Below are 26,624 nucleotides of genomic sequence, written 5' to 3' on the forward strand. Positions count from 1 at the left end.
ATTTGCTTTCCCAGCATCTCCCAGCAGAGGGTCACAGAACAGCCCGCACGGGACGGCATTCCTCTGCTCTGATGAGGGCTGTGGGGGGGGTGGGGGGGGGGGGGCTTGGGTGGGATGTACCCAAACTTCTGCATGTGTGGGACAGATGCATGCACTGAAGGCAACGTTACATTACAGCCACCCCCAGGTCGTCAATAAAACTGCTGACGACTGAGCACTTTTCTTTAAAGCTTACTTTGGTTTATTCGGCATAATCGTTTAATTTAAGCCAATAAAACTACCTTTGAAGCAGCAGACCGAGAGTGTGTGTGTGTGTGTGTGTGTGTGTGTGGTGTGTTTTGTGTGCTGGGAAACACTGCAGCACTCTGTAACGGCTGATTCAGAAAGCAGCGCAGGTAACCGCAGTGTGCGGCTGCAGCCTGCGCAGTCGGCCACTCTTCAGCCAATCAGAACAGGAGACCAGAGAGGAGCGCAGGTACCAACAGCCGCGAAATTTCACCTCCAACGGAACGTCCCCCGATCCCGCCGGCACAGGAATTAAACAGACCTGTCTTCAACACCGACGTAACGCTCCCAACCATGTAAAGACGTCTGAACATCCGCACACACTCTCTCTCCAGGACGATATTACACCTAACTGCAACCACTTCCCAAAGCCAGCAACAAGAAGCCCTCCATACACCATTTCCACCTTTTTGCATCTGCCCTAGCATAAACGAATGAATAAATGAATAAATAAATAAATGAATGAATGAATGAACAAATAAATAAATTAATGAATGAACAAACAAATAAAAGAATGAAGGAATGAATGAATGAATAAATAAAAGGTAGCGAACACAGTGTGTTGAAAACAGAGACTCCTGTCTCTGAACCCAATTCACATCCTCCTCCACAGATCCACTATGTCAATGTTTGTGCACAGGCCTGTCTTACAGCCACCCCCAAAGCCTTATGGAAGAAATCACGTCTCGGTGCGGTTCTGTGAACGGGGGAGGGTGTGGGCGGCCGTGGCCTCAAATAGACGGTGGAGGAGCCATGTTTTTTTTCTGTAACAGTTATTTCTGCTGAAGGCCTCTGCTCAAACTTAAAACAGGGCTGATCGCTGGAAAAAAAAGAAATAAATAAAATCACGGTAAAGATAACTGCGGTGAGAAACAGCTTCGCCCTTTGAAAAGAATGAAAAGAAACCGCGGGAGCAGTTGGAAATTTCGAGTACACGGGTTTTACGAGCCCGCTCAGCCAATGAGGGCACAGTGCCTGGGCTTGGCTTCCTTAAACACAGCCAATGAGGGCACAGTGCCTGGGTTTGGCTTCCTTAAACACAGCCAATGAGGGCACAGTGCCTGGGCTTGGCTTCCTTAAACACAGCCAATGAGGGCACAGTGCCTGGGTTTGGCTCCCTTAAACACAGCCAATGAGGGCACAGTGCCTGGGTTTGGCTTCCTTAAACACAGCCAATGAGGGCACAGTGCCTGGGTTTGGCTTCCTTAAACACAGCCAATGAGGGCACAGTGCCTGGGTTTGGCTTCCTTAGCAGCAGCCGGGCACCGCGCCTTCAAAGGGGAAATATTTACTGGGGTTTCGGCTGCGCGACTGTACCCCAAAGGGGCTGCCAGTTCGGAACGGTTCGAGATATTTCCGCGGGCCCGCGCAACCGTCGATCGCCGGTGCGATCACCTCGGGACGGAAGCGCGCACAGACGTCCCAGCGGCTTTAAAAAAACGCGGCAGCACGTTAGCACGTTAGCGCTGGCCTGGCATCCTGTGAGGAGCAGCTAACCGAATTAAACACGCTGGCTACGGTTAGCCCTCCCGGCACATCGAGGTCAAGGTGGCGAGACAGGACGAAAGAGCAAATGCACTTTAAAGAGGATCAGCCAGGTGAGCACTGGTCTTGTTCGCTAACTGGATTAGCACCCCCCCCCCCCCCCCCCCCCCCCCACCCGCCTAAAACAGCCAGGTCTCCTCCCTCTGCTCCGGGACAACAAGATCAGCTCAAGCCCCCCGCCGGGAGACTCTCAGAGGGGCTCAGGATCTTGGTCCTGGGACACCCCCCCGCCCTCCCACCCCCAACCACCCACCCACCCGTGTCATAAGGTGCACACGGCCAGGGGAAGACGGCGGAGGTCACTGTGCAGCAGGGCAACCAATCAAGCGTCCCCGTTTGCGATCACGTGACAAGGGGGGCGGGCCCAGGCGAGCCAGGTGATTAGAAAGCCACCCCGCTCTGCGCTGTGGTGCTGACATCGTGTCGTGCAGAAGACTAACTTACACTCTTTAGCTCCCGACTCAGGGGCAGTGTTGTGTTTGACTGACACGGGGACTGCTGGGGATTCAGTGTGTGCTGGCAAAAAAAAACGAGAAAGAATGAGTACAAAAAATAAAATAAAACAGGGCATGCATTTCAGTACAACTGTCATTCGTCAGTGAATATCAGGAAGCACGAACAGGAGCCACCTGGATTCAAAACACATTTTACATTTCATAAAGCGCAGCACAAACGACAGCCAGCTTGGGCCGTCCGTCATTGAGCAGGGTGGAAAAGACACACCCTCAAGGAAAAGCAATTTTAAAAAATAATAATAAAAACCCACATGCCACGAACGAACAGAAGGGACTGAAATTCGTTCAGCAGACGGGAGGGACGAGCCGAAATCTCCGGGACAGGGGAGAGTGTTTGAGGCAGCCAGGCCTCGACAGGGATGGACAGATAAAGTGGAAGGGAAAACCCCCAAAAGCTTCGGTGAAAAGGCAGGCCCATCTGAACAAACAGGGGAGAGGCTGGATGATAGATCTGAGAGAGAGAGAGAGAGAGAGAGAGAGAGAGAGAGAGAGAGAGAGAGAGAGAGAGAGAGAATGAGAGAGAGAGAGAGAGAGAGAGAGAGAGAGAGAGAGAGAGAGAGAGAGAGAGATTTTGATTTTTAAAAACCCCTTTTATTGGGACATTTTCCAACACAGAAAATTGCTATACTTCAAAAATAAAACCAATAGACAAAGAACATAAAAAGAAAGACTATCAAAAAACTAAACACAGGCAGAAAAGAAAGAGAAAGAGAGAGAGAGAAAAAAAAAAATTCCTTATTTACATCCTTATTTACAAACCAAAAACCAAAAATTCCACACAACAGAAAATACTTCAAAAATGAAGTAATAGCAAATCCTCCTGAACAGTGCACAAAACCCCTCCAATACCCCAAGTGTGCATGAAAGCATCCATGTTATCCGTCAGTTTATAGTATACAAATTCCAGCCTGAGACGGGCTGCCAGCAGTCCACTCATCATCAGGACTGGGTCAACTGACCCCTGACCCTGGATGCAGTTCTTTCTTGTCTTCCATATAGACAGTTTTGCTACTCCTGATAAAAAATTAAGTAGAACATGCACAGACCTTTTAGCCGCTGAATACCGTGGACCATAAATAAATAACTGAAAAGAAAATCTTGTCCCCAAACCCTGAAACCACCCCTCTAACTGCCTAAATAAACCCTTAAGTCTGGGACACAGAATAAAAAGGTGTTGTAGGGATTCCGCCCCCGAACAAAAAGGACAACCCTCCCCTATACTGGGATCCAGGTGCACCAGATGTCTATTTGTGGCTATGGCCCCATGCACAATCCTCCACTGGAGGTCACCTGCCCGTTTATCAATGGGAGGTTTGTACAAAGACCGCCAGCAGCCTTTCGGGGAAGAGTCTGGATCAAAAAACCCAGTCCACCTCGACGCCTCTATCCCTGCCAAAGAGCGTAAGTGTGACACTTTGACACAGGTGTAATAAGCTGCTTTCTTGCTTAGAGTCTCAAACTCCCCCAACTCTGGGGTTGTAAAAGACAGCAAGCGCCCCCCCCTCTTCTTGCCACTCCCCAACAGCAGGATAGACAGTCAAAGGGGGAAATACATACTCACACTCATCATCCCATTGGTCAGACAGAGTACGGTTCTCAGCAAATGCTCTTAGGGGCCCTGGCAGGGATGCACAGACCTCTTCCACCAACCTCTCCAGCAGTCTAGAGGATCTGATGTTTGTTTTCTCTGCAAGTTGGTCTACAGACGTCTTCATCAAATGGCCCAGCTTGACACAGCCAGCTTCTCTCAGGCTGGACCGCAGGCTGGCAGAGGACAAGGTCTGAGTTTTTATGAGGGCAGTATAGAACAGTGGCTCCTCAAACAGCCACATCCCTGGTGTCATTTCTGATTCCCGGTGGACCTTGAAAACCTGCCACGACTGTAGGACTGACAGGTAGAAAGGCGTCAACCCAGTCAGGTCCACCAACTCAGGCTGGAGCAGGAACAGCTGCTTGTCATAGCCGAGTCGACCAGCCCTCCGCAGTAACAGTCGAGCTGTATCCTGCCAGCTCAGACCGAAGTTGTAAAGCAGCCTCTGTGCTGCCTGCAGCCTGAAAGCCCTTATCCTGTTGGGGATGTCAATAAGGCCCTGCCCCCCCTCCTCAACAGGAAGGTACAGTGCAGACGCCCTTATCCAGTGCTGGCCGGACCAGAAGAAGTCCACAATAGTCCTCTGCACCGCCTCAACTAGGCCCCTTGGTGGAGATAAGACAATCAGTCTGTGCCATAAGGTCGAGGCGACCAGGTTATTGATGACCAGAACTCTCCCCCTATATGACAGCTGGGGTAGCAGCCACTTCCACCTAGACAGTCTGGCACACACCTTCTCCATGATACCCTCCCAGTTCTGCAACTGAAACTCCTCCGTCCCTAAAAATATTCCCAAAACCTTCATTCCTGCCCTTCCCCACCTGAGACCCCCTGGCAGGCTGGGAGCTGCCCTCTCCCGCCACTGTCCTACCTGTAGGGCCTCACTCTTCTCCCAGTTTACCCTTGCAGAGGAAGCCTTTTCATAAAAACCTAAACTTTCAACTAAAACATCCACATCCCTCTGCTCCTTTATAAAAATGTTAACATCATCGGCATATGCCGACACCACTAATGGTGGGCTCTGTGGTAGCCCCGGTAGGGAGAGCCCTGTGAGCCTATTTCTGAGCCTGTTTAAAAGTGGTTCAATTGTGAGAGAGTATAACTGTCCAGAGATGGGGCAGCCCTGTCTGATCCCTCTCTCAACAGGAATTGGACGACTCAGCCCACCTCCCACCTTAACCATGCATGATGCCCCATTGTATAACAACCCTAACCATGCCATAAAGCCCTCCCCAAAACCAAAAGCCCTCAAAGTAGAAAAAAGAAAATCATGGTCGACACGATCAAAAGCCTTTTCCTGGTCAAGGGATAAAACACCGACATCAAGGTTGTACATTTTGCACACATCAAACAAATCTCTAATTAAAAAAAGATTGTCCATGATAGACCTATCTGGGATACAATATGACTGGTCTTTATGAACCAGTATTTCCAGATAGTCTTTCAGTCTATTAGCCAGGACCTTGGAAAGCAGCTTATAATCTGTGCATAAGAGGGCCACAGGTCTCCAGTTTTTAAGTAAGGCCAGGTCTCCTTTTTTTGGAAGAAGAGAGAGAGCTGCACGCCGACAGGAAGTCGGTAATGAGCCACTCTTCGCGCACTCCTGTAGCACTTCCAGTAAGTCAGTCCCTAAGGAGCTCCAGAAATGTTTATAGAAGTCTGCAGGTAGCCCATCTATGCCTGGAGCGCGACCGGATGTCAACTGCCCTACTGCAGTAGTAAGCTCATCCAGGCTGATGTCAGTGTCCAAAGCGGTGCGCTCCGCCATCCCCAGCTGAGGCAGCCCCTGAAGAAGCTCAGCAGCACATGCTGCATCAGAGTCCTCCGCCCCGTAGAGGGCAGTATAGAAAGCCACTGCATGCCTCCTCATCTCAGCTGGGTTGGTGGTCACCCTTGCATCTGGGAGCCGAAGACACGCCATCTGCTTTGTTTGGGATACAGACTTCTCCAAATTGAAGAAAAAGGAGCTAGGTGCATCCATGTCCTTGATACCAATAAAACGTGCCCTAACCATAGCCCCTTTCACCCTCTCGTGTAAAAACATGCTGAGTTCCTGTCTTTTCCTCTGTAATGTGTCACCATCAGGGTTATTGTGTGTTATAAGGCCGCACTCAATATCCCTAATCTCTTGCTCCAGAGTCTGCATGGCTGACTTGACCCTGCTGGTAGAATGAGCAGTGTACTGCTGACAGAAGAGACGGATGTGCGTCTTTCCCACCTCCCACCATTGGCTCAAGGAGACAAACTCCCCTTTCCTGTTCCTCCAGACCTCCCAAAACAAACCAAACTTTTCACAAAAAAATTTATCTTGTAGTAATTTTACATTGAAATGCCAATATGAGCTGACCTTTTTGTTAGGTGAGAGGTGAAAATCCACTGTGACAAGGTGATGATCAGTGAAACCAACGGGGTGAATGAAACTATTTAGTAACCTAGCGCTAAACACCTGTGATGTGTAAACCCTATCTAATCTGGCTGCACTTACCCTGCTATTTAATATCTTTACCCATGTATACTGTCTGACTTGTGGATGTTTGACCCTCCATGCATCCACTAAATCTGATTGAGTAATGAGCTGAGATAAACAAGTGGATGATGATAAATGAGGTTCCTCACTTGTCCTATCCAAAGTGAAATTTACTGTGCAATTCCAATCCCCTCCCATCACAATACATTCCCCTTGACCACACTGCTGTATTGATTCCCTCAATTTCTTAAAAACTTTCAGCCGCTCTGAACCTTGGTTCGGAGCATAGACATTAATAAAACAAAAAATAATTTCGCAGATCTCAGCCCTGACCATCTGCACCCTGCCCTTCACTATCTCAGTGGTGGATATAACTTTTAAACTCACCCCAGGTGAAAAAAGGATGGCTATCCCTGCGCTAAAATTAGTCCCATGGCTAAGGAAGTGCTGACCCCTCCACCATAAACCCCATTCTACTTCATTTGTTATGTCACTGTGTGTTTCTTGTAGGAAAATTACATCTAATCCTTTCTGTTGACACAAATCAGAAACTAAAGCCCTCTTTTGTCTATCCCTACCTCCATTGATGTTTAGAGACCCAACCCTTAATCTATGCATGGAAAAAATAAAGATTGGAAACAGAGAAGCAGATAGAAAAAACAGATGGAAGAGAAACAACACCCTGTGAAACATCATCATAATTCATTCATTTATTTAGTTATTTTCCGCTTTTTCACAGTTTTTCCTTTCTTTGGCTCAAATCCCTTCCTTAAAACAGTGACATGTTTCCTTAATCTATAGCGCTTTTTTTCATCTAAAACATCTAAACCAACCAGTTTTTGCAAAGCTGAGACGGTCTTAATAAATTTCTCTCTATCAGGAAAGTAGTCTTCGACTCTGACCGATTTTCCAAAGGTATCATCAAGGAAAATATTGATTTCCTCAAGCGTATATGCATCGCCACTTTGCTGTGAGTCTGTTACTGACACGCCATCTGAATCGGAGTCATACTCCATTTCATCGTTTTCCTGGTTCTCAGTGACAGGCGGCTCAGCCACCGCTCCCTCGCCGCTAGCCTGCTTACCTAAGCCGGACCCAGTCATCGCCCCTTGTGCCTGCTCTGCCTGACGCGGCTCAGCTACCTCCACTCCCGGCAAATCCGTAACTATAGCCCCGCTTCCTACACCACTCGGGGCTGGGCAGTCTACAATCGTTACAGTCGCATCTAAATTAGCCTGATCCTTCTGATCCCGCTCCTCTGATTTTTCAAATGCATTTGCATCATAAGGCGATGTTTTGGGTAGCTGCGTTTCCTTTTCTCCCTGTCCACTCGTACCTTCTCCTGCATCAGCCTCCGGCGGCTGAGCACCACCGGCCTCCGCGTTTTCTGACGCTCGATGTCTGTGAGGACAGGCGGAGCGTTTGTGACCTACATCCCCACACTCAAAACACTTCATGCTACCAGAGCTCGCATAAACCATGTAAAACCCGTTTTCGTGCTTTACTCTAAAAGACACGTCTAGGGACTGTGTAGGGGAAACCAGAAACATAAACACCTGTCTCCTTAAAGACTGGACATGTTTAAGTTTCTCGTTCTTACACCCTAAGCCAATACTTTTAAAACCACTCGCCATTTTTCCAAAACGCTGAAGCTCTCGCTCCAGCGCCTCATTGGGGATAAACGGGGGGACACCCGATATCGTTATCCTGGTTGACGGCATAGCCAGCGGGGAAACAGGCACAAACAAATCATTAATAAAAATACCGTTTTCGATTAATTGTGAAACAAACCGTACCTCTTTTAAAAATAAAACCACCGCTTTATTCATTCTGGAGGCGTATGACAAGTTGTCATGCCCAACTAGATCACCCACCGCGAGAAGAACCTCCTCCACCGTGACACCTGGATCGGCCAAAATTCGTACTCCATGTCGGAGGGAGACGGACGGCGTCTCTTGGGACGCCATCCGCACCAAAACCCGACACCTACCAACACAAAACTAACAGCACTAACTACAGAAAAACTAGCTATATCATACAGTGAAAAACACGCAAATTGGAATAAAGAGAAAAGCCGTAAAAAGCTTTTAAACAAGCAACACTCACTCCCGCCAAACACACGCTCTCACTCACGAAAACTCCCAGCATGCAGAGAGAGAGAGAGAGAGAGAGAGAGAGAGAGAGAGAGAGAGAGAGAGAGAGAGGGGGAGAGAGAGAGAGAGAGAGGGGGAGAGAAAGAGAGAGAGAATGAGAGAGAGAGAAAGAGAGAGAGAGAGAGAGAGAGGTAGAGAGAGAGAGAGAGAGGTAGAGAGAGAGAGAGAGAGGGAGAGAGAGAGAGAGAGAGAATGAGAGAGAGGGAGAGAGAGAGAGAATGAAAGAGCGAGAGAGAGAGAGAGAGAGAAAGAGAGAGAGAGAGAGAGAGAGTATAGATCTGAATGAGGCTAAAGCAGTGAAGGGGGGCTGGAGATGAGGAACTGGGGACAGAGGAACGGTGAACAGGCCAGGCAGGCCAGTTTCACTAATGCAGTGACCGCGTGTTTCCAGTGATGCTGAGAGAAGAGGGAGGGAGAAGGAGAGGGGGAGAGAGAAAGGCAGCGAGGGAGGCAGGAGGGGGAGAGGGAGAGAAAAAGAGGTAGAGTGAGAAAGAGAGAGAGAATTTTAAAAATTCAGAAAGAGAGAGAGAGAGAGAGAGAAACAGAGAGATTTCCAGGTGAAAGCACAGTACTGCATTCAGGGTGTGTGTGTGTGCGCATGTGTGTGTGTTACAAAAGAGGATGATGGGAGTTTGTTTTTGCTGACAATGTTGGTTTTATCACTGCTTTGTGGGCTAACCCCTGTATCTCTCAGACCAAGCATCCCATTGGTCACCTCACTCTTCCATTCCTCCCCACACTCCTCCTTCACCTCCCTCCTTCCCTTTATGGCTGCAGGCTAGCAGACACAGAACAGCCTGTCCTTTAAGACACGGCGCTACTGACGTCTCCATCGGCCCACAGACTGTCTGTCAGCCAGCCAGGGAGAGGGGGCTATCTCTCACTGTCAAATGCACAAAAGACCAGCAGAGAATCGGGGGGGAGGGAGGGAGGGAGGGAGAGAGTGGATGAGAGAGAGAGAGAGAGAGAGAGAGAGAGAGAGACACACAAGGCCCCGTTTTAAACTTTTAATCCACCCCCCTCCAATGCACCGAACTCTCTGCTGTAAGGTTTTGACTAAATTTGGCTCCACAGCTCCCACAGAAGGCGCTGATATAAATACCTCTCTGTGCTGTGTGTGCGTGTGTGTACAGGTCCGTGTGTGTGTGTGTGTGTGTGTGTGTGCGTGCGCTCCTACAGAAGGCGCTGATATAAATACCTCTCTGTGCTGTGTGTGCGTGTGTGTACAGGTCCGTGTGTGTGTGTGTGTGTGTGTGTGTGCGTGCGCTCCTACAGAAGGCGCTGGCATAAATATCTCTCTGTGCTGGGGTGCACTAAACTATGCCTCAGACTGAGGTCAGTAAGGCAGCTGCGCCTCTCAGCTTCACTGTGGGACCAAGCCTCTGTGTGTGCGCGAGTGTGTGTGCGTGCAGGCGTGCGCCAGAGTGCGTGTGTGTGTGTGTGCGTGCGTGCGTCTGAGTGCGTGTGTGTGTCTGAGTGTGTGTGTGTCTGAGTGCGTGTGTGTGTCTGAGTGCGTGTGTGTCTGAGTGTGTATGTGTGCATGCGTTTGCGTGCGTGTGTGAGGTATATGCGTGGGGTGGGGGGGTGTCTGTGTTCCAGGAGTACATCCAGCTGTGTTGGGGGGATTCAGTGGAGGGCTGCCAAAAATACAAACACAGGGACAGATAAGGATGGAGGAGGACAGAAAAGGAGCTGGTGTACCAGGTGGGGCGGGAGAGGAACAGGGCCAGAAACAGAGCCAGAAACAGAGCCAGAAACAGGGCCAGAAACAGGGCCAGAAACAGGGCCAGAAACAGAGCCAGAAACAGAGCCAGAAACAGGGCCAGAAACAGGGCCAGAAACAGGGGGGATGTCAAGAAGCTTTTCATCTTCGGAACGGAGGACATGCAGCCACCAGCCAGCTACAGCCCACCCTGAAGACCACAGGGCAGAGAAAGCACCCTTCCTGGGAGGGGGGGGGGCACTGCGGCAGGACCCCCACCCCCCTGCTTCCCCGAGCCACACCGAAAGTCCAGGCCTGACCCCGTTTAACATTTTGAAGGGGGGGGGGGGGGGAGGGGGAACGATGGCGAGACCACAAGTTTATAAAGAATCAACAACACTGTCTTTGTCCCCTCACCACTGCCAATTAAGGCCAACAAACATGTGTCATACAGTGAGACTGTCTGCAGAGAGGAGGGGGGGAGAGAGAGAGAGAGAGAGAGAGAAAATATGAGACAGAGAAAGTATGAGAGACATAATGACAGAAAGAGCGAGCGAGACAGTGAGTCAATGAAAGAGAAAAAGAGAGAAAGAAAGAGAGAGAGAGAGAGAGAGCCTCACAGCCAGACGCCAGGCAGAATCCCCATGTGACCAAAGCTTTCTCTCCGGCCAATCACATTGCAGAGAGCCCACCGCAGACCACAGGACCCCCCGCCCCCCCTCGCCGAGTCCGATTCCCCATTAACCAGCCAGCCATGCAAAGCCACTGTTGCCCGGCCAACCCCGAGGTCACCTGATGCCATGACGGCGAGCGCCCCGGCGGTACGGCGGGAAGCTCAGCGCTCATCCGGCCCTGACCGTTAGCGTTTAACCTGCACGCCTCACAACGTAAACAGGTCCGCCCGGGGCACAGCCGTACTTCCACAGCAGAGGATTGGAGAAAGCCAAGCAGCTTGCGTAAAAGCACACAGCACACTCCCCGGGGGACTTAACCCCGCAACCTCCCTGATCACGGGGTTAAAACCCGCTTCATCGCGCTGATTGGATTGCACCCCGAGTTTATCCGGTTAAGGTCGGAACGCGCTGGAAAGGGTTAAGTGTTAGTTGCACATCCCGAGCTCACCTCCTCAGCACCCACACCTTCCACACCGGAACAGCTGCTGCAACACCTGCGTCCCCTGAACCCTGGAAATGAGCATCAGCCCCCTGACCCCCACCCCACCCCACAGGCTCAAAGGCATCCAGGGGTGCCCCCCCATCCGTAAATTAAAAGGGGCTACATTTAATTTTTAAAAAAGGACTTAGATTTTGAAATATGCGTTTAGTCATCAAGTGTGGGCGGGGACACCCTACGGAACCTTGGAGCGCTTCTGGAACTCGGTCGCGCTCCGAGTTCTCATCAGCAGCGTCTGAACCAAGCCGCGCAGTGTTGGAGCGGGAGGAGGCGGAGTCTGTCTGACCGCCAATCACCACGTCCCAGGAGCTGACGAGCCGAGAGAGAGCTGGGGACCCGGCGTACCCACGGCAACCCAGCCTCCCTCGCTCACCACCGCTGCCCCAGTATAACTGCACACTCACAGGCGGGCAACACCCGCAAGCTGAACATTTCACGCGAGACCCATGTTCCATCAGCCCAAAAAGGTTCAGAGCAGTGCCATGGAGGGGTGAGAGTGTGCAGGGTTGAGGGTTTCATTCCAACCAATCGCTACACCTGCTGACTTCACGAAGTAATAGTTCCCGCCTCTCAGGATGAAGACGTGTTGATCAGTGAAATCAACAGGGGTAGTGATTGGTTGGAATGAAAATCTGCGTACACTCGGTCCTCCGTGGCACATGATTGGGCACCGTTGGTTCAGATCATTATAAGCAATCATACAATCGGTGTTAATATAACTGGAGGGGCTTTACTCCACAATAACTCTCTTCAGTGGGAAGGGGGAATTCCCTTTTTTGGCAGAGTTTAGATGCAGACAGCTTAGGCTGCCAATGGAATGCTGCTCAGCTCACTGCAGTGCAGTCCTAGTCTGTTCACCGCGTACCAAAGCCTTAACCTCATCTCATTTCACCACTGCTTTTACACAAAGTCATACTGGTGCCGTTTTAATATCTTATCTTAGTTTATTTTAATATCATTTTATTTTAATATCATTTTATTTTTATTTATTTTATTGCCTTTTACTTTCGTTGCCTTTCTTTTAATATTTTAATGCCTTTTTTGTTCTTAATTTATCTGTTTCTTTCATTCTTTGTAAAGCACTTTGTGTTGCTATATAAATTAAGGATGATGGATTGTTTAATGTATTGATTGATTGATTGATTTCGTATCATCCACGTCCAACCTTTGTGGGTCTCTATCTTAGCTGAGATGTGCAGCAGAGCAATTCTGTGAACAGACACAAATGTCATCCCAGAACAATCCTCCAATTCAGTGGAACTTGGGTGTCTGGGACACTTTAAATGAGATTAAATGAAACGAAAAACACAAGAGCCAGCTGAAGGGCTTTTGTCTGTGGAGTCTGAAAAAAGCCCCCCCCCCCTCCCCAAGGCTACTGGGGGGGGAGGGGGGGGGGGGGTTGTGTGGAGGGTCAGAAGGGGCTGTTACAGGTAATATCCCTGTAACCCTCAACACACTGTCCATACAAGACAGCCTCTAAACCTCTAACCCTAAACCTGGGTAGGACACTGCCGTTGTACCCTTGAGAGTGAGGTACTTCAACCTGAATTGCTTCAGTACATATCCAGCTGTATAAATGTAAATGTAAATGCTGTGTAAAAGTTGTGTAAGTCGCTCTGGATAAGAGCGTCTGCTAAATGCCTGTAATGTGATGTAATCTAAACACAATGTCCTCATAAAACAGCCTCTAACCCTAAACACACTGTCCTCATAAGACAGCCCTGAACGCAAAAATACTGAACCGCACTGCAGCACAGCACTCAGTCACTGTCACTGACAATAATAACCTAGAGGAGTACAGATTATTTGTTTTTTGTTTTGCTTTTTTTCCTCCGATTAACCCAGAATCCCGGTCCTCCGATCCCAGTTCTCGATCAGCTATTTTCTACTTTCCCTGGAAAGTTCCAGACTGCGGCAGCTTCCCTTCCATTGAGCGAAATTCCAGTCGAACGTGCACTAAATCAAATTAAGTTTTTTTGGCACCAGAGTTTGGGTGAAAAATACACCTGCACCTTTAGAGCTGGGCAGCATTCCTAGCCAATCCCGACTGCGCCACTTCATACAGGGCCCCCGGGGGGGAAAGTGCCTGTTTGATGAGACTCTGTTTTTTTTTTTACTTTTGAAAAACAGAAGTACACCACAGCCCATAAAACCCCTATTAAATGACAGGCGGACAGTAAACCAGGGTGAGGCAGAGCAGGGAAGAAAAGAAAAAAAAAACAGCCTTGCAACCACTCTTGCCCGATATCTTTCAAGATAACGTTGTGGCACTGACATTATATGACATTTATCGTTGCAAAATGCCACGTGTTGAGAAAGTGCAACGTAGTGTAGATCTCTACACCCTGATCTGTTTACATGCTGCTACACATTCTATAACAGGCACGTGATTTGAGCAGTAGATAAGACTCTTACCTTCCTGGACTCTGGGAAGGTGAGACTGGTCGATATCCAACTCCATCATCGCTGTCCCCTACAGTTCTCAAAACGTCATCGCATATGCAGACCACTGCTGCGGCGTCTGCAGGGGCTGGGGGGCGGTAGCTCCTGGGGGTGGGGGGCAGACACGAAGAGGGAATCGACTTCAAGCTCGCTCACCAATGTAACCGAAATTACTGACAATATACACACAATGCAACCAGTTCAAAACAGACTATACCAAGTAGCCTACTGAATGGAAATTAGGTTAAGGGTGTTGTGCTACACAGACAACTCTTGTCCTACTGCCAAGAGTCTGTTGACATAGTAAATATGATTTAAAGGAGGTTAATTGGTTGCAATCTACTGCAGGGCTCAGTAAACTTTTTTTACCTAGTAAACTAAAATGCAACTGAACTTAAAAAGACAGTTTTGCCAACGGTAATATCAAGGAATGCGACGTCGCCGACAAGACAATTTCAACTAACCAGCACCATGGCGAATGGCTAGGTACACAACATTCGCCTACTACGGCATCCCAACTGAAGTACGGTCGCCAAACATTTTTGGAAAGTTAACGTGACATGTTATTACAGGTTTCTTTAACACTGTAGAACTGGGTGAGCACCGGATTAATCGGCCAACAAACAACAAATTGACCGAAAAAATACGATAGCCTAACGTACACAAATATAAACATATTGCTCGGCGCTGTGCGGAGTGCCTCTTGACAACGACTCCGCCTAAAAAATAAAACTGCAGTGCAATTTGAAAAACGTTCACAAACACCAAAAATACCGGCAATAACTGTAATATTATGCCGAAAACAAACGAAGACAAATTATCCATTGAAAATTTGACCACGGCATAGCTTCGGTGTTTTTTTGAAAAGTGTTTGAAACTACTCGACTAAAGCGACAGGGCTAGCTCGCTAACGATCCATAAACATGTGCAGCTGTTGTTTTGGGGGTTAAAAAAAACCGAGCTATTCGTTTGGTCATGGCATTATGATTGTCAGTCAGAATAGAAAAGTGAACATGCACCACAATTTCCACTTTTTAAAAACTGTGCAAATCTAAATCTAATTCACACTGGTCCGTATGACCAATTAGTTAGTCACTAAAGTAGTTAACTATGTTGCGTTAGATGAATACAGGCGACTTTCTACCATCAATGAAAATGTAACTTAAACAACATGCACGGAATTTGGCTCGAAACAAGTGCAACATATTTACCCAGTCGAGACAGAATAGAACAGTGTCATAAACGAACTGAATCTTCTTTCGCCCGAACTCGTCTGCCCTAACGTTACCACTATCGACTGGCTGTGTTCAATCTCACGTCGGCAAAACAGCCTGCTTTCTCCACCTCCATTGCAGCTGTGATTTTTGAGGTCGGGGTGCTAATGCTAGCACCTTTCCACTGACACAAAGCTAAGGATGGTGCCTAGACGGAATCCCAACATGGACAAACTTTACGCCAAACACTTCACCTCGCACCAACCCATCTGCGCAAATAGCCTAATATGCGTGGGAGCGTTGGCCATCAGTGGGCGTTTGGGATCGACAGGCACAGAACGAGTCTAACCCGCATTTCTTTCGCTAAATCTGCTGTAAGGTTGAAAGCGTAGGCGATATTCGCTCATTGTAGTTACGAAGCTATGCCTGATTTTTAATATGTTTTAATATCGATTTCTTTTTTCCTTCTTCCATCTGAAATCAGTAAATTTAGTGCGAACTTCATATAGCCTAACACTCTTGGAATACATAACTTTTCCTTTCTGTATCGTGATACACTCTAGTAATTTTAGAATATTATAGTTATAGTAATATTGCTTTCATTTCTATTCTAAAACAGCCTTCATAAAATACAGTTTATGCATTTAACCCTGTCTTGACAGTAGTGATTGATAATAGTTTCCCAACATTTTCCAGATGAATCGGGAGATTTAATGCATTGCCAATCGTGTCCAAAGGCTTCTTGCAATAAATTATTTTCCCGACACAACGTTTGTGAATTGCAAAAGTAATGTGTGGGAATTTATCAAATACCAATGACGTCAAAACCACAGGTTCATTCATCGAATAAAGTCTATTTTTGGTAATTTGCCATTGTCTGCAGAGTTCCTGGGCTGTCTGCGCCACCTGCTGGTGATATAACTCTCCTACGAGGAAGCTTGGAATATTTGTAGGATTCTATCATTACATGATAACACACTAGAGTGAAGTAAAGATCGTAGTGCCAGAAGTGACCACATAGATCAGGACTCCAACCCTGTAGAGTAACCTGTTCAGCAAACAACAATCATACCAAGTACAAACTAGCACTGGAATCACATTTGCCTAATCAGACAAAAACAATCCTGCCAAATAAAAACTAACGTAATCGTCATTTACAAGCACTTTATTAAGATGAGCAAAAAGTGGCAATCGTTAAAGGAAACTTGGTTAATATGTGGTGACATAAGTGCGTCTCCCTGTTTGCAGAGTTCACCGCTGGGCCCATGTTAAGGCCGTCACGCCATTCACAAAATTCCCTTCGGACAAGTTTTAACCGCTTGCATATGCAGACATTTGTGCACGCATTCTGGGTCGACGTTTTCCAACTTTCTGCTGCACGCGAAACAAAATTCTATCGATTTCACATTGCATCTTTCCTATCATAATTCGCTTACCGGCCATTTTACAGCAGGAAGTTCTCGAGATAACGTGTAGTGGTAATGGTGAACACAATGCTTTACCATTTTTTCCCCTTCACCAATGAGCTGTTACATCAACACAACATGCCGATTCCCGTCTTGGCTGTCGGTACAAGACAGTGCCTTTGGATCCCATCCACATTCAGCGTTGAAAAATCATGAGCTTGTCAGAAATATGCATACGTCTCATCATTTACTTTGTTGCCCTATTTAGATTGTTTCATATTGCACACTTTTCATTGCAGTAAACTATAAGGCTACGTAAAACTCTAGTATGTGGCAGACTATACAGCCACTTTAATAACTCACTGAGTTATTAGAGCCAAGTTCTTTGTTTGATAAATACGTCATCGGCCTATATGACGTGAGCCTAACATTTTGTCCCTTTGGTCGACGTGAGGTAGGCTACTAATTTTTTATTCAAATAAGCAGCCTCCCTATCGCTCTGTAAAATGAACCTGTTTTCCATAACCCTATTAGGCCGTACCCCGTCTGTTCGAGCACAGAACGCACATAAACAAAGAGTTTATTGCGGATATTGCGATAAACAGAAACTAGGATACTCAAAGCGCGTCTTGTACGAACAAGGGCAGTGAATCATTTGAACATCCGTCAAATCGATTTATAGAGCGATGACCGGTGCCCTACCTTTAAGGTCCACTTTTAACTCCAGCATGAAATGTCAGACATGTTTGTGGAAATAACCTTTCGATTTAAATGCGCTTCATATTATTCATTCAAATTGGTTATGCTAATATTCTGTTCACCATTGGACGTGGATAATTCAAATCCTATTCGGGAGAAAACTCAATATCTCCTATTTACAGCTAAGATAATAAATCACCGAAAGAGACTTCCACCGAACTAAACGGAGGAAAGACAAAACTGAGAAATGTATTCAGAATATACCCAATAGGCCTACACAATTACAATGCTCTGAGTTCAATTTCTGATTAAACTTGGGCTACCATTTCTTTAAGATTACTGAAATATTTTCATATTATCTTATTAACATGTGCTCAGGCGCTTATTTCTGAACATGTTATTTGAAATTCTGTCATTTTAATACCATTCATTTCTGTGTTATTAAAATTGGTGGTATTAAAATTCGGATTCTTCATACTGTGTGGTTCTAATATGACCGCTCAGGAAGTACTTGTGTTTTCCTCATTTTTGCCACTTGGACTTTCTTGACCTCTCTCACTTGCGAGACTGAGTCGTCAGTCAGTACAGGCCCCCATCCAAAATTCACAGGTGAATCATCCTCATTTTAATTTAGAAAACTGCACATGTACCTTGTAATCCGACTCGGGGAGAACTGAATGTCCAGACACGTCAAGTGGGAGACTAGTGATTTATGAGACACGACTTCACACGTGTCAGCCGGGTCCAGATAAAGGTCCAAATAAAGTTCAACTATATATATATACATAGTTTGTATATATATATATATACATAGTTTGTATATATATATATATATATATATATATATATATATATGATTTTTAAAATAATAATGAAACCAGAACCAGCTCCTGGAAACTCATTAGACAGTAGTAATAAGTGTCATATCAGCTTGTCGCTATTTGCAAATTCTCTGTTGGAAATTCAGCACATTTAATCCGTATCATGGACATTTCTTGTGCTGAATTACTAATTTTATTAAATCACATGCAGATATGATATTTATATAATTGAGAACTTGTTATGGACAGTGTGGAGCTACAGTCTACAAGCCAGAAAGCACAGAGGGCTAAAAGTTAGTTCCCGATTTCCAATAACTGAGTTGCTTGATACAGCAATTCAAATACGTTCACTACACCTCCCTTCTTGAGACAGATGTCTTAGATGCTTTCGGAACGATATGATGGTAAACATATTCCATACGTACAAGCCAAACTTTTCCCGTTCAGAAGGAAAATTAGCATGTATCTGAACTGCACAGCTGCAATAGTAACACTGGATATGGATGTCCACCAAACAAATCAACATGTGATATAATGAATGTAAGAGGTAGTCTTAGACTGAGTTGTCAAACTAAGTCACAAAGTTGTGTTGGTGGGTGCAGAGGTTAGAGAGAATAACTACTACATCACAAAAAACAGAACAGTTATGAAATTGTACAGAGGTCTGATGGAAGAGACACAACAGAAAACTAGGCAGGTTAAAAAGCAACAAAAAATTTACAAAAATTGTTTGCAAGAACAAGATGCGTACATTACCAAAATAAGGTAACACTCTCAATCTCATCGATATCTTATTACTGCTACCTTCCTCACGTAAGCTACCAAGCCCAGGGAATGTAGAGTGTCTGAAATTTCACGTTTTTCCAGAGTTAGCTGACTCCTCACACTTTGATTAAATGGAATAGGCGGCTGGGTTAATGCGGCTGATGGGCAGCTCAATAAGTAAATTGAGCGGGCGATTTGCCCGCCTTGTCTCCTCACCGATACCGGGGGGGGTTCTCTGCGCACCTGCGGCCTGTCAATTTATGAACTCCGTAAAAAAAAAAAAAAGGCTGAACTGGAGCCAGGGCGGGTAAAATACGGCTCTGTCCCTGACGCACGGAGCATCACGCTCGGCCCGATTTTATTGGGCCCTTTCGCTCAGGTGCTCCTCCGTAGGGCCGGGACCGGATTTACGAGAAAGAGAAAATTTTAAAAGGATTTATGGATGCAAATGGAGGGGGTTGGGGCGGGGCAGGGGGGGGTGGGGGGGGTGGGCGGTGAAGGGGGGGTTCACTTGCAAAAGGCAATGGTGGCGGGCCTGGGGAGGTATATATACCCGGAGAGGAGAGCGGAGACAGCATAGCCGACCGGCGACTACCTGAGCATTCCATCTCCCAGAAGCCCCCTGAGAGACACAGCCGCCCTACCTGCAGAGATGATGTGCAACCTGCTCCTGTCCTGGGCCCTGGTCCTCACCGCCTGCGGGCCGGGCCTCTCGCACCCCATCTCCGAATCGGCCGAGATGTCCTTCTCAGGCCCAGGTGAGTCCCCCGGGGAACCGTCTCACCTGCCGCGGCCGCGGCAGACCGCCTCAGAGACCACGCCCTCTAAAGCAGCGAGCAGACGGTCTCTAACCGGACTCCGACTGACAGCGCCATTTGTTCTGAAGCGAGGGTGTCGAACTCCAAGCCTTCAGGGTCAGAGGGTCTGCAGGGTTTTGAGGTTTCCTTTCATTAGCGGGAAAGAACATGGACCGCACTCCAAGAAAACCCAAACTGATAACTTATTGTAAATATAATACGTCATCGGTTTGAGATTTCCAGAGAGCGCTGTCCGTGTTCTTCTCTGCTGTTTTTTTTTTTTTTTTGTTGGGATTCAGCACCGAGTTGATAATAAGTAGGTCTGAGTTGAGCACGTTTCATTGTCTATTCGGGCTTTGAAAACATGGCGTGCAGACTCTTTCACACGCCAATCAGCGAGTTAAAGTACACACTTAAGACCTGAAACACCAAAAAATCCAGCAGACGCTGCAGCCCTCCAGGGCTTGGGTTTGATACCGTAGCTCGATGGGAGGCCTACAGGGTGTGGCTGGCTTACAGTACGCACATTCATAGCTCTCATGGGAGCGAGTGGCAAACCATCAGCTTTTAGGTTTTAAGAGTTTGCAACCAGTTTGTAAATGACTAGTGACATATTGTGTTGAAGGTTGTTGTGTTGTCTGTGTGACCTGTTTGGGTTATATTGGTTCATTTCAACTGCAAGGGGCGCTCTCTTCTATTTCTTCCTATAGCACTAAGTCTAGTAACAGTAGGAGTGGTGCGTTGCTGCAGCATTATGATGCGGGAGCTGACTGCGACTGTTGTTCTTGAAATGGCGGTTTGGCGATCGCATCGTCACGCTGTTGCAGTCACAGCGTGGTGCGAAATTCTAACGGCGTATGTCGCCGAACTGAGGTGTTCAACAGAGTGACAGCTCAGTTGTCTTTACAGTGTGGTTTGCTGCACTGTGGCATTAGGCTGTCTGTTGTTAAAGAGTAGCACGGTCGACCGTTTTAGCCAGTGTGGCGTTGACGCTTGTTACTGCTCAGATTTTTATAGTGTGGTTTGAGTTTTAGTCTTTATTCCTACAGTATGCTGACTGTTGCCCCAGCTGCAATGGTCTAATTGTACCGTATGCTGTTGCTGTAGCTATGCTTGTGGATTGTTACTGTGGTGTAGGGAGAGTGTTGACTGTGCACTGTAGCTAAAGTCTGGTGAATGTGCTGGCTATATGCTGTGACCGAAATAGTGGTGTATGTTTTGCCTGGTTTGTAGTCACGGAGTGGTGTATTTGTTGATGGGGTTGTAGCCACAGGGAAGTGTATGTGTTTCCACGAAGTGATGTATTTGTTAATGAAGTTGTAGCCCCAGGGTGTGTGTGTATTCATTTGTGTGTGATGTGTGCAATGTGTGAGTGTGTGCGTGTGTGTGATTAGTGATGTGTTTGTGTATGTGGTGTGTGTGTGTGCGTGCGCTTGCGTGTGATGTGTGTGAGTGTGCGATGTGTGTGTTTGTGTATGTGATGTTTGTGTGAGTACAGTTGACAGCATGTTGCTGTATTTGCAGTGACAGTAGAGGAAGGCCGACCAGAAGATCTGTCGCTGTCTGACCAGGCCTATCTGTCCCAGGGCGGAATAAATTTGGGCTACCCCTCTCTACTGGCCGGAGACATCCTCAACAGGGACGGTGAGATACTTTACATCAGGCAGCTTCGCCCGTTTAAACCCCACACGCTACAGGCGTCAGTGAAAACATTTTCCTTGGGAGCGCCAGAATTTGCATCAGTCATCTCCTCACCAGGGAGACTGCATGGTAATTACTGAGCAATCTGTGACTGCACGTGGCTCAGCAGGCTGGCTGTGAAAGAGGTCTCTGTTAGCAGTGCGAGTAGAGCAGTATAAGAGATACCTCAGCCTTGGCCGGCCCCCATAGCTTGTGAGAGTAGAGTAGAGCAGTATAAGAGATACCTCAGCCTTGGCCGGCCCCCGTAGCTTGTGAGAGTAGAGTAGAGCAGTATAAGAGATACCTCAGCCTTGGCTGGCCCCCGTAGCTTGTGAGAGTAGAGTAGAGCAGTATAAGAGATACCTCAGCCTTGGCCGGCCCCCGTAGCTTGTGAGAGTAGAGTAGAGCAGTATAAGAGACACCTCAGCCTTGGCCAGCCCCCATAGCTTGTGAGAGTAGAGTATAGCAGTATAAGAGATACCTCAGCCTTGGCCGGCCCCCGTAGCTTGTGAGGGTAGAGTATAGCAGTATAAGAGATACCTCAGCCTTGGCCGGCCCCCATAGCTTGTGAGAGTAGAGTAGAGCAGTATAAGAGATACCTCAGCCTTGGCCGGCCCCCGTAGCTTGTGAGAGTAGAGTAGAGCAGTATAAGAGACACCTCAGCCTTGACCAGCCCCCGTAGCTTGTGAGAGTAGAGTAGAGAAGTATAAGAGACACCTCAGCCTTGGCCGGCCCCCGTAGCTTGTGAGAGTAGAGTAGAGCAGTATAAGAGATACCTCAGCCTTGACCAGCCCCCGTAGCTTGTGAGAGTAGAGTAGAGCAGTATAAGAGACACCTCAGCCTTGGCCGGCCCCCATAGCTTGTGAGAGTAGAGTAGAGCAGTATAAGAGATACCTCAGCCTTGGCCGGCCCCCGTAGCTTGTGAGAGTAGAGTAGAGCAGTATAAGAGACACCTCAGCCTTGGCCGGCCCCCGTAGCTTGTGAGAGTAGAGTAGAGCAGTATAAGAGACACCTCAGCCTTGGCCGGCCCCCATAGCTTGTGAGAGTAGAGTAGAGTAGAGCAGTATAAGAGATACCTCAGCCTTGACCAGCCCCCGTAGCTTGTGAGAGTAGAGTATAGCAGTATAAGAGATACCTCAGCCTTGGCCGGCCCCCGTAGCTTGTGAGAGTAGAGTAGAGCAGTATAAGAGATACCTCAGCCTTGACCAGCCCCCGTAGCTTGTGAGAGTAGAGTAGAGCAGTATAAGAGACACCTCAGCCTTGACCAGCCCCCGTAGCTTGTGAGAGTAGAGTAGAGCAGTATAAGAGATACCTCAGCCTTGGCCGGCCCCCGTAGCTTGTGAGAGTAGAGTAGAGCAGTATAAGAGATACCTCAGCCTTGACCAGCCCCCGTAGCTTGTGAGAGTAGAGTACAGCAGTATAAGAGATACCTCAGCCTTGACCAGCCCCCGTAGCTTGTGAGAGTAGAGTAGAGCAGTATAAGAGATACCTCAGCCTTGGCCGGCCCCCGTAGCTTGTGAGAGTAGAGTAGAGCAGTATAAGAGACACCTCAGCCTTGACCAGCCCCCGTAGCTTGTGAGAGTAGAGTAGAGCAGTATAAGAGATACCTCAGCCTTGACCAGCCCCCGTAGCTTGTGAGAGTAGAGTAGAGCAGTATAAGAGACACCTCAGCCTTGACCAGCCCCCGTAGCTTGTGAGAGTAGAGTAGAGCAGTATAAGAGACACCTCAGCCTTGACCAGCCCCCGTAGCTTGTGAGAGTAGAGTAGAGAAGTATAAGAGACACCTCAGCCTTGGCCGGCCCCCGTAGCTTGTGAGAGTAGAGTAGAGCAGTATAAGAGATACCTCAGCCTTGACCAGCCCCCGTAGCTTGTGAGAGTAGAGTAGAGCAGTATAAGAGACACCTCAGCCTTGACCAGCCCCCGTAGCTTGTGAGAGTAGAGTAGAGCAGTATAAGAGACACCTCAGCCTTGGCCGGCCCCCATAGCTTGTGAGAGTAGAGTAGAGCAGTATAAGAGATACCTCAGCCTTGGCCGGCCCCCGTAGCTTGTGAGAGTAGAGTAGAGCAGTATAAGAGATACCTCAGCCTTGACCAGCCCCCGTAGCTTGTGAGAGTAGAGTAGAGCAGTGTAAGAGACACCTCAGCTCTGGCCAGCCCCCGTAGCTTGTGAGAGTAGAGTAGAGCAGTATAAGAGATACCTCAGCCTTGGCCGGCCCCCATAGCTTGTGAGAGTAGAGTAGAGCAGTATAAGAGATACCTCAGCCTTGGCCGGCCCCCGTAGCTTGTGAGAGGCTGCGCTGCGTTGTTCTGAGCCTGTGCTGACGGAACCTTCTGGATGTTTCGCAGGACTGGGGCCCGAAGGATTTCTGCCCAGGGAAGCAGTGAAAGAGGTGAGAGTCACTCCCTGCACACTCCCTGCACACTCTCTACACACGCCCTACACACTCCATACACACTCTCTACACACTCCCTACACACTCTCTACAGTCCCTACACACTCCCTATGCTTCCAAACATACTCCATACGCACTCTCTACATACTCCCTGCACACGCCCTGTGCACTCCCTACAACCACAAAATGAAGAATTTGCCATTTTAAAGCCCCTTCCAATAATATTTGATACATAGATTATACAAAAAAAGAGTTTAAAATTTGAAAATAAATATGAAGCAAATGAACATCTGCACAAGGAATTAGACATTATAGTCAAAAGAAAAGCGGAGATATATTTATATCGGAAACAGAGGAGAGGTAAGTTAGAGAGAGTGAGTTAGAGGGATACCAAATATGAGTTGATGGATCTTGGCCTGTGTCCCAGAGCTGCACAGCCTTCCACTGTCTGCTCGTCTGAAGAAGCCAGGCACCCCCCCCCCCCCCTCTCTCTCTCTCTCTTTCAGGCCCTCCTGGAGAAACAGAGCAGGCTCCGCCCCTTCGCCCGTTTCTTGGGGCAGAGGAGGCAGTACAGGAAGAGGGGCAGCGGCTCCGAGTGCTTCTGGAAGTACTGCGTCTGAGGCTGGCGCGCGGACGCGCGGACGCACTGACACACACACACACACACACACACGCACACACACACACACACACACACACACACACGCACACGCACACAGACGTACCCACAGACACACACACACACACACACACACACACACGCACACACACACACACGTGCCCACAGACACACACACATGCTCACACACATACCATGCCTGCACATGCATGAACACAGGCACGCACACATGCTCACGCACTCTCTCACACACACACACACACACACACACACGCACACACACACGCACACACACGTACCCACAGGCACGCACACATGCTCACGCACTCACACATGCACACAAGCTCTCTCACACACACACACACACACATACACTGCTCATTTGCAAATGCTGATACATCCAGCATGCATTGCAGAAACCCACCCAGTCACATGCTCCCAGCAAAGAGCAAACCACACCACACCACACAGCTGCACCAAGAACATAACAACAGGAAACACACTGGCAGTAACAACAGCCCATCATCTAGAGGAACACCTTTTCTTCAGGGTACGTCAAGCCCTAAAGGCACTGGCATTATCACCTGAAGCGTTAACAATCACTAATACACACTGTAAGCTTTGGAACTTTTGAGCTTTAAAAGACCTGTTGGTTTTATTTTTAAATACTTTTCTTTCATGACTGCTCACTCCAGTGCCAGAAGTGTAAATAGGGACCGTCTGAAGAACTTGACTGAAACATTTGATGCCGGTCTGTATGTTAAATAGAAATAAACCTTGTTTGGAAAAGCCTTCATGCGTTCATTTTGTGTTGAATACACCTTGTTTGTGTGTGTGTGTGCGTGTGTGCGTGCATGCGTGTGCATGTGTGCATCTGAAAGGGGTATCCATGAGATTTCTAATTGTACTGGATCCCAATGCATGTTGGCCTACATTGGAATAGGGGGCCCATTTTAAACACTGTTAAATAAAAATATGGTTGCCATGGCAATTAAAAATCCAAACATTTCAGGACCACTTCCCTGGGGGGTTTCTGTGATCTGACCTAGAGATTTCACCGCCAGCATTAGGCCACAATGGCCAGTCACCCCCCCCCCCCCCCCCCATGTGTGTAAATGCATCTGTAAATGCTTTAGTCCCAGTGCACAACAGACTATATATGTAAAATAGTGTATTATCTTTTTTTATTTTAAAAGCCTCCTCATCAACACAGGATGAGCCACAGTCACGAAGGTCCACCTGTGGGTCCCTGGTAAAGTGAGGAGCGCTAAGACTCCGACACACAGTTGCACATTTTCAGAAAAATAACGGAATACAAAGGTACAGCTTTAAAAGAACACTTCACAATGAGCAATAGTCATCGTTTATTTAGTCACTTCATGGTGCCACAAAGTGACTCCCTGAACAGTCGACAAAAAAGCCATTATTCATACGCTTCACGTTTGTTTTTGTCATATCTTTCGTAAAATACAAGGTGCTGTTATATTTCTCTCTCTAAAAATACCGTACAAAACCTGTGAGATCCCTGCGCTGAGGCAAAAACTGTACAAAACCCAGCCGTTTAATAGACAGGTGTGCGGGCAGGTGTGCGGTCTGAAAGCTGTCCCACGGGACGTCGCCTGCAAGTCTGCTTTTAACGTCACTACAACGCTCTCCTCTCAAAGACCGCACCTCTAACAGGACAAAAAGGAACTGAACAAATTAGCCACAAATTTACACACAACAAAAATAGACATTTGAGATTTTTTGTTTTTTTTTGGCATATTTCAATAAATTAAAGAATAGCAGGCCTTGTTCACGGGCCGAACAAGAGCCATTTTCACCATCCAGCGGCAAAACCAAGACACTGTCTCTACTTTGGGGAAACCTCGCTTTCAAAATCGATTTTGTTTTTTTTTTTTTTTGTTTTTTTTTTACAGGGCCAACTTAATTTCATCCAAACAGGAATTATCATTCATAATGGAAAAACGATATCTGGGGGAGCCGTCTCCTGTGGCATAACTGGCAGTTTAATGGGGAGCCCACAGCCGTTCTCATACTGACTGTGTACCCCCCCCCCCCACACCAAGGAGGGCCTGAGCTGGCTCTGTTCTGGGCCACTGGTTTAAGGAGAGAAGGTTCTGGAAGCAAACAGGAAAGCGTGCTGCTTCAAGAGTGATGCTGTAGCTTCGCACCTGGGGAGGGCGGGGCTGGGGGGCGGGGGGCGGGGGGGGGGGGTTCTGGGGCTGAAAACAGTCGTTGCTCCTCCAGCTCACTCACGCCATCGTCCGTGGCCTGCGATCTACCAGAATCCTACAGCGATTCTGAAGCGATAAAATCGTAGAGCTGCTCGATCGACGCGGACGCTCGCGTTCCAAC

The 26,624-nt window shown here is 47.8% G+C and overlaps 2 protein-coding genes across 7 annotated transcripts in view; one reads left to right on the forward strand and one right to left on the reverse strand.

Moving 5' to 3' along the window:
- Window positions 1–15,365, reverse strand: part of LOC118211238 (filaggrin-2-like) — a 36,285-nt gene extending 20,920 nt beyond the window's left edge. For 2 of the 6 annotated variants that reach the window (XM_035388292.1, XM_035388291.1), the window contains exons 1-3: window positions 15,085–15,365; window positions 13,847–13,978; window positions 2,275–2,346 (exon numbers count right to left, since the gene is read on the reverse strand). In XM_035388292.1, coding sequence (XP_035244183.1) covers window positions 2,275–2,346; window positions 13,847–13,895 — 121 coding nt within the window. In that variant the 5' untranslated portion in view covers window positions 13,896–13,978; window positions 15,085–15,365. Of the gene's footprint in view, window positions 1–2,274; window positions 2,347–13,846; window positions 13,979–15,084 lie in introns of those variants that run through there. The other 4 variants (XM_035388295.1, XM_035388294.1, XM_035388296.1 and 1 more) reach the window with 4 other exon arrangements.
- Window positions 15,366–16,657: 1,292 nt separating this feature from the next.
- On the forward strand, window positions 16,658–24,292 carry uts2b (urotensin 2, beta). The gene is made up of 5 exons (XM_035389101.1): window positions 16,658–16,947; window positions 19,394–19,536; window positions 21,100–21,219; window positions 23,601–23,644; window positions 24,154–24,292. Exons 2-5 carry the CDS (start codon window positions 19,431–19,433, stop codon window positions 24,265–24,267), a joined length of 384 nt encoding a protein of 127 aa, XP_035244992.1. The 5' UTR covers window positions 16,658–16,947; window positions 19,394–19,430; the 3' UTR covers window positions 24,268–24,292.
- Window positions 24,293–26,624: the final 2,332 nt, after the last annotated feature.

This window comes from Anguilla anguilla, chromosome 13 (assembly GCF_013347855.1).
Source record: "Anguilla anguilla isolate fAngAng1 chromosome 13, fAngAng1.pri, whole genome shotgun sequence".
NCBI classification, from domain to species: Eukaryota; Metazoa; Chordata; class Actinopteri; order Anguilliformes; family Anguillidae; genus Anguilla; species Anguilla anguilla.